The sequence below is a fragment of the Fundulus heteroclitus genome, unplaced genomic scaffold, assembly GCF_011125445.2.
Source record: "Fundulus heteroclitus isolate FHET01 unplaced genomic scaffold, MU-UCD_Fhet_4.1 scaffold_162, whole genome shotgun sequence".
In the NCBI taxonomy this organism is placed as follows: Eukaryota; Metazoa; Chordata; class Actinopteri; order Cyprinodontiformes; family Fundulidae; genus Fundulus; species Fundulus heteroclitus.
Window position 1 is genome coordinate 131,322 of NW_023396574.1, and position 7,731 is coordinate 139,052.

At 43.5% G+C, this 7,731-nt stretch overlaps 1 protein-coding gene across 1 annotated transcript; it reads left to right on the forward strand.

Annotated features, from left to right (window-relative positions):
* The first annotated feature begins 3,890 nt into the window (after nucleotides 1–3,890).
* On the forward strand, nucleotides 3,891–6,530 carry LOC118558824. The gene is made up of 5 exons (XM_036129395.1): nucleotides 3,891–3,900; nucleotides 4,362–4,559; nucleotides 4,649–4,751; nucleotides 5,413–5,714; nucleotides 5,811–6,530. Exons 3-5 carry the CDS (start codon nucleotides 4,676–4,678, stop codon nucleotides 6,450–6,452), a joined length of 1,020 nt encoding a protein of 339 aa, XP_035985288.1. The 5' UTR covers nucleotides 3,891–3,900; nucleotides 4,362–4,559; nucleotides 4,649–4,675; the 3' UTR covers nucleotides 6,453–6,530.
* Nucleotides 6,531–7,731: the final 1,201 nt, after the last annotated feature.

Consider the following 7,731-nt stretch of genomic DNA (forward strand, 5'->3'; position numbering starts at 1 on the left):
CTCCTGCAGTACATCTTCAGTGAGAGAGGGGTTTTCACCTCTGAATGGTGGACAGTAGGGTTTAATATTTTTCCCGAAAATGAGATGTATCAAATCCCGGGAAAAGATGACGCATTTCCCGGGAATCCCGGGAAAAACGCATAAAAAAAAAAACACATATCGGCCAGTTTGTTTTTTTGTTCATTGGCAAAACCTCTAACCTGTTGGGAGATTTCAGAGGGATTCTTGGGAAGAATATGTCCATCTCTCTTAAGTGCTGATCTGAGATAGTCGCATTTTGCTATACTATTAAACGTAAATCCATCAAAAGCTGCCATCTCCGCTAGTATTTCACCAAGCGACTTGCTAGCTTTGCTAAAGTAGCCATCTAGCATTTTCAGACGTTGTAGTAACTGTGAAAATGTAGTGTAATACATACATGACCACTAGGAAGCGCTGTTACCGTTTGAGAATGTTATTGACCGTAGAAGAAGAGTGAACGGTAGTAGGAAGAGAGCCGAAAGAGAAAAAGAGCCTGTTGTGGAGCTGTACGGTGTTCGTGTCTGGAAATAAACCTTCTCCTTGTGCAATAAAAGGTCTCCTGTAATTTACCACAGACGTTTTGCTGATGGGCTTTCTTCAGGAACTTTCCTGAGCTGAGATTCTAAATGTCTGCGCAATCCACTTGTCGACCCCCCAGAACACGTGACCTGACAATCCGGTGACACAACATGCACTTTGTGTTTTCATTTTCAACCTTTTTAAAATACTCCCATACAAAGCTGGCAGTAGACATCCTCCTTAGGCGGTACCGCGGTAGGCTACTGAATGCAACGTAAGACAACAATTGGACGCGCACTGGATTATTTTTTTTAACTTTCATTTCCCGTTTCCTGTCATAACATTTCCCGGGAATCGGGAAAGAGTTTTGATCAGATTTCCAGGGAATCCCGTCTCCCGGGATTAAACCCTAGTGGACAGTAAACAAGTGACTGGATGTGGTGACACTCAAAAGGTCTACAATTTGAGCGTTCAGCAAATTCTGCATTGATTTTGCAGATATCCAGCTCACATTTGGTTGACTGTACCTTCCCCCAAGTCCTTTTGACCACATGGATGGGAGTGTTGGGTCCTAAAAATGACTTCACCACAGCAAATATTCCATTTTTATAATCTATTGCCTGGAATTTCAAATGCTTACTTGCTTTAATGTCTACTCCTTTGGGCTTATGTTTCCTCTGAATGTGCAGTCTCACGTTTCTCCTGTTTATAGTCATAGCACAATGTGGACACATGACGGATTCTTTTTTCCTCCTCTTGTGTGGTGGTGCACTGGAGGGCACAAGGGAGGCGGCAGGAGATGGAGGAGCACTGGTCGCTGCAATGCTGGAGGCCAAATGATGGGGGGAGGCAGAAGAAGAAAGGGGCGTGTTGGAGGGGCAGTCATTTAGGTGTGTAGTTACCTGGTCTTTCCTGATTATTGTCTGAGTACAATACAGACAGTGGAAGTGTGCAGTTGACCTGCACTGCAGGTTGCATTTGCAAATGTCATACTCTGTAAAAGAGAAACAAAACCACTTATCAATAACTCATAGAATTGTAGTAGTTGTACATAGTTGTGGTGTAAAACAAACTACATCCATGTCTGCAACCTTACCTGCATGATGCACAGCATGTTTAAGGTGATTATCAATATGATTAGATCATTTGTAGTTATTCTCTGTAGAGAATTTGCAGCAGGGGCATTTGAATATACCATCCTTGAGGTACTGCTGAATGGCTGGACGGTCTTTAAAGTGTGTTGGATGCTGAAAAACACATCATGCATAATGCATTAATCATCATAGTGGTTCTTTACAGGGCTTAAACATGCCTTTAACATTTGAAGATTCATTAAGCTGGCCTGCTGACAAATCTTGACCAAAACATTTGCCTTTTTCTGTGCATGTACAGTTTTAAAAAATATTAATGATTATTATCTATGACAACAAGCTGTACTGTTCGCCAACATAGTCAAAAACTTTTGTAAATGGACATTGTTTTACAAATTAAACGGCTAGCAACTCTGCTGATATGTGTAATTAACGTTAGCAGGCTGGATACTTTGGATACTTGGATACTTTACATGGATACTTTAAAGCAGAAGCGACTTCACCGACGGCGTCGATGTATACGCCCCGCCCCCAGCATTCATCCGCGCAAAACTTGTCATCCGCTCAAAACTTCCACCCCCCCCCGCCAGCATTAATCCGCGCAAAACTTGTCCCCCCCTCCCGCTCCGCCAGCAGTCAACCGCGCAAAACTTGTCATCCGCGCAAAACTTGTCCCCCCCTCCCGCTCCGCCAGCATTCATCCGCGCAAAACTTGTCCCCCTTCCCGCTCCGCCAGCAGTTAACCGCGCAAAACTTGTCATCTGCGCAAAACTTCCACCAGTCCCCCCCCGCCAGCATTCATCCGCGCAAAACTTGTCCCCCCCACTCGCTCCGCCAGCAGTCATCCGCGCAAAACTCCCCCCCTCCGCCAGCAGTCAACCGCGCAAAACTTCCACCACCCCCCGCCAGCAGTGATCCGCGCAAACCCCCCCCCCGCCAGCAGTCAACCGCGCAAAACTTGTCATCCGCGCAAAACTCCCCCCCCCCCGCCAGCATTCATCCGCGCAAGACTTGTCATCCGCGCAAAACTTCCACCCCCTTCCCCCGCCAGCATTCATCCGCGCAAAACTTGTCCGTCCCCCCCCGCTCCGCCAGCAGTCAACCGCGCAAAACTTGTCATCCGCGCAAAACTTGTCCACCCCTCCCGCTCCGCCAGCATTCATCCGCACAAAACTTGTCCCCCTTCCCGCTCCGCCAGCAGTTAACCGCGCAAAACTTGTCATCTGCGCAAAACTTCCACCATTCCCCCCCCCGCCAGCATTCATCCGCGCAAAACTTGTCCCCCCCACTCGCTCCGCCAGCAGTCATCCGCGCAAAACTCCCCCCCTCCGCCAGCAGTCAACCGCGCAAAACTTCCACCACCCCCGCCAGCATTCATCCGCGCAAGACTTGTCATCCGCGCAAAACTTCCACCCCCTTCCCCCGCCAGCATTCATCCGCGCAAAAGTTGTTCCCCTTTCCTGCTCCGCCAGGAATCATCTGCGCAAAACTTGTCATCCGCGCAAAACTTCCACCCCCCCGCCAGCATTCATCCGCGCTAAACTTGTCCCCCCCTCCCGCTCTGCCAGCAGTCATCCGCGCAAAACATTATATTTCTCAAGCCGAAATAATTTTCACTCTAACTGTTGGGCTCTTACTAATCTTGCATACTTTCTGATAACGTTCTGTAATGTTCATTTGACATCACGGGATGGGTATAGACCCTTTTCACAGTGACGTCATGCAACTTCCGTTCTGCGGTGAAGCAGGGTATCTCTACTTCCGCTTTCTCCGCGAGCAGTGTTTTTACATATGGATTTCACACAGTCCCTCATCAATCTACCCAAATTTCGTTTGGGAGACGTCCACAGACTGGCACAAAAGCTTTCGGCCACACCAGCCTCCAAACTTGACAAAGGTTACAAGTTCTTTGTGGAACAGTACCTTTTCGATTATGAAGGTAAGAGCTTTGTCTTCTTAGCTCTGTTGTTAGCATAGATGCTAGGATAATGATAGCTACGCTACCAACATGAGGTTTTGTCATTTATTATTTTTTATTTCTCCATTAAGTTGCTACGCTAGCTTTATTATATTAAACTATTGCTATGTCAGTTATTTTGTTTCACAGCTTTTAGCCAATGAGTCACACCAGGGATATAGTTGATGTATAATGTTGAGCCTTTTCATACTTTGTTTTGGAACAGTGTCAAATGCTGTTGGCCACTTGGTCACAGTTAGAGCACGCTGTCACAGGTCTATGAAGAAAAATGAGGAGCCTCATTCCCTACAGGTTTTTCTTTTTGTGTAGTATTTTACTGCGGTTGCAGACTTTGCAGTATCCCACAAAGTTCCTCTGTGGGTTCAGTGTGTTTCTCAGTCTCGTCAGTAGATTTGGAGCCTCAATCAATAAAATAATTCTGCCCATTCCTGTTTAAACTATGATAGTTTAGGACATCAAAGACTGAGAAAGATGCTGTCAATAATGTTGCATGCACACTGCATGCACACTAATAATCTGTTCATTATAGTATTTATGGATTATGCTGCTGTCGGGGCAAACCCCTCATGTCCTATACTGTTATTTTTCAGGAAGTGACCAAAAAAATTTGGATTTTCAAAAACTTCAGACATCACACTTAATATATTTTATATATTTTGGCTATTTATTACATAGTCATAATTTTCATTTTGCTCCTTTGATAAATTAAACATTAGATAAATCCATCTAAAACAGCATGTCTCTATTTCCAGTTTACATTGGACAACAAAGAGGACCCCGTGGCTCTGGAGTGCCTGTCGTGTTCTTGTGCTGCAGGTAAAGCTCTATGTAATCACATAGTAGCCCTGCTATTTCAGACGGCACACTACAGTACCATCGGCTTCAAGACTGTACCACTGCCACTGCCATCCACCAGCTCACTGCAGACATGGCATCGTCCAAGGACACAGGTTAATTAGTATTTAGTACTCTTGATAATGTATTTCCTATATTGTTGTCATTATTGATGTTGTTGATTTTTTTATTATTTATTTTTTAGGGAATTGCACCAGAGGCAACAAATGAGATGAAGGTGTGTAAGCCACAGAAGAAAAGAAGTGTTGGAACTGGTGCCAAGTGCACACTTTACAGAGCATATACTGGTGAGTTTAAATTAGTTTTCCTCTCCACTCATTTAACCATCAATGGCTTTTTTATGCATACCTCCTTCTTGTTTTGTTTTTTATCTGTTAAAATCAGTCCACCAACATTCACCATTGTTCTTTGTCATCGCTCATTATTATATATATTATATATTATTTATTCTGACTTCACATTTGATCTTAAGATTTATGCAATATTTCCTGTCTTGCATTTGACTAATCCAAAGTAAAATGTGTTCATTTCTGGTCTTTTCTGCTCGTCTTCTGAACACCACATGCTGCAAGAGCAAACCATTTATATCTATAATTTTAACCTAAATTGTAACTAAAAAATAATCGTACCTACAAAAACATTTTAAGAAGGAGATGGTCGTTGAGAGCTTCCTGGAAATGAGTGTAGACGCAACTGCACGCTGTTGGAGAGCGGCATTTCAGCACCTGAGTGGGAGGGTCATAAATCTCCCCTGCTGGTGGCAGCAGAAGACAATGAGTCTGAAGCCCCCTCTGTGATGTGACACCGTGTCCTCTGCTGACTCTTTCTCTCCTATTTTTCCTCTGCTCTATTTTCATCTTCCTTAACAAATATTTTTATTAGTTATTTTTATAGATGACATTGTAATGTAAATTAAATCAAACTTATTTGTTTCTCAATTTTTAACAGGGCCTCTTCCAGATCCTCATGTGATGGCCATTGGTGAAAAACTTAAAGACATCCGTCCACAGCCTGGGATATGCAAATTGTTACACGGAATTCAGGAACTTAAATTAGTGGACTCTAAATTTGGCCCTGTCCCATTTGGCTCTGTCCTTTCCTACCAATGCCCTCCTGAAACAAGTAAAGACTGTATTAGACACCCTGATGCCCCTGCATTTCCCAAGTTACCAGTTGATGGGTACAGTTTTAAATTCCCAGTAAAATTTGAGCCCAACTACAAACAACAATGCCACCTGGAGAGCTTGAAGGTTTGTATTAATTTATGTTACCTTTATTTATTTGAGTTATTAAAATTGGGAGTGTGACATTTTTTAATTGATTTACTTTTTCATTTTTTTAAAAAGGTAACGCAAGAGATCTCATCTGCTATTGAAGCTGATACCAGGCAGCAATCAGAATGCCAGTTATGGACTCTGGTACGCAAACCTCGACTCACAGCCAGCCGATTCCGTGAGATATGCCATGTTCGTGGGGAGTCTTCTGCCAAAGCTTTGGCTTCTCGCATCCTGAGGGGAGCTCCTCAGACAGCTGCCATGAAACGTGGTTTGGACCTGGAATCTGACATACTGCGGCAGTATGCAGATTTTTGTGATGTCACAGTGACATCTTGTGGGGTAATCATCCACCCAGATGCACCTCACCTTGGGGCTACCCCGGATGGTAAAGTCTTCGACCCTTCTGAGATGCCACCTTTTGGCCTGGCAGAGGTTAAAACTTGTAATGTACAAAGTGTTGAACAAGTTAAACACCTGACCACAGTTAAAGGCAAAGCATCCTTACGGAAGACTCACAAGTACTACTATCAGGTACAAGGACAACTAGCCATTACCGGCCTTCAGTGGTGTGATTTCATCACAGATACACACACTGACTTTACAGTAGAAAGAATCTATAGGGATGAGGAGATTATCCACTCAATGCGGGAAAATCTTGATAATTTCTACTACAACATTTACATGGATGTCTTCTTATGTCATAAATCTTAAAACATTACAATGTAAATAGTTGTTACTGGTGAATGGTAGCACCTGTGAAGCTGAAATAAGCAATTGAACAGATGTTTAGAAATGAAAAAAAAAATTGTTTAAATTTGTTATAAAAGACATAGGTATTTGCAGCATCTATGGATATTTGTTGATTGTGATGTGAGCAATTTTCTGGGTTACTTCAAAACTTGTAAACAGTGGACATATCTGTGAATTAAAGTAACCATTTAATGAATAATGCATTCTTTTTTTCTTTTTACTTTATTTTAGTTCTTAACTTCAAAACAAAACACAATGTCATTCTCAAAACAACCATTTAGCATATAAATCTAACAAATTACAATCTTACAGGGTCATTACTGTAAAGCCTTTTGCAGTAAGATAACATCCAAGCTAGCGGGCCTCAGACGGGCTTGTCCCCCTTGATATCAAGAGGTCCCTGGTAATTTGACATCAGGCAGCAGATGGCCCACAGCTGATTCACTGATCCTACCATGGACAGCGGAACAATTCCATCCCAAATGTGGTATTCCTTCACCCTTCGTATGGCCCTCTCCACTAGAATCCTCAAACGGGCGATGGCCTGGGTCTTTTGAGTGTCTGATTTGCTGAACTGGGTTGCTTTCTTTAATGGTGGGATGATGAGTTTTACCCCCACCTCTGACAGCATTTTCTCAATCAGGAAACCCTTGTCAGCCATTACTTCGTCCCCTGGCTGGAGTAGCTGTAGAAGCTGGGATTTCTTTGTTATTTCTATGTCTGAAATACAGCCTGTGTATAGTGTAGAAACAAATGTGATAACACCACACGGAGCAACACCAATAAGTCCTTTAAATGTGGTGTGATTTTTGTAGCTTGAAAAAGTCTCCGACTGTAAGGAGAGAGAAGTTGCGGTTTCACAGCGGATCTCAGTGCAGTCTATGATGACTCTTAGCTGAGGACAATAGAGCCTGAACTTGTCAGGCATCGTGGCCTGTACCTGCTCTCTTGACATCCAAGATGGTAATGAGCCCAAAACCTGATAAAGGTAGCTTGTCCATGTAAGGATGATGCGACTAACAGTCGACACGCTGACCTCAAAGAGAGATGACAATGTCCTCTCCTGAAGCCCAGCTGCAATGCGACAGAGAAACATGAACAGTTCATCAATCAGTTCAAGCTTTCGCTGTGGACTTGCCGTCACTTCTGCTGCACGCTGTGCTTTGGACCAATAGATGAGCCTTGATGCAGACGGGTTAACAGACTCCCAAAACAGAGTGAAGACCTTCTTGGAGCTGAA

Bases quoted from the DNA above. Each gene is read 5' to 3' on its own strand.
- LOC118558824 (XM_036129395.1), top strand. From the start codon at position 4,676: ATGAAGGTGTGTAAGCCACAGAAGAAAAGAAGTGTTGGAACTGGTGCC. The intron at 4,752-5,412 runs GTGAGTTTAAAT...AATTTTTAACAG, and splicing joins ACTTTACAGAGCATATACTG to GGCCTCTTCCAGATCCTCAT. The intron at 5,715-5,810 runs GTTTGTATTAAT...TTTTTTAAAAAG, and splicing joins GCCACCTGGAGAGCTTGAAG to GTAACGCAAGAGATCTCATC.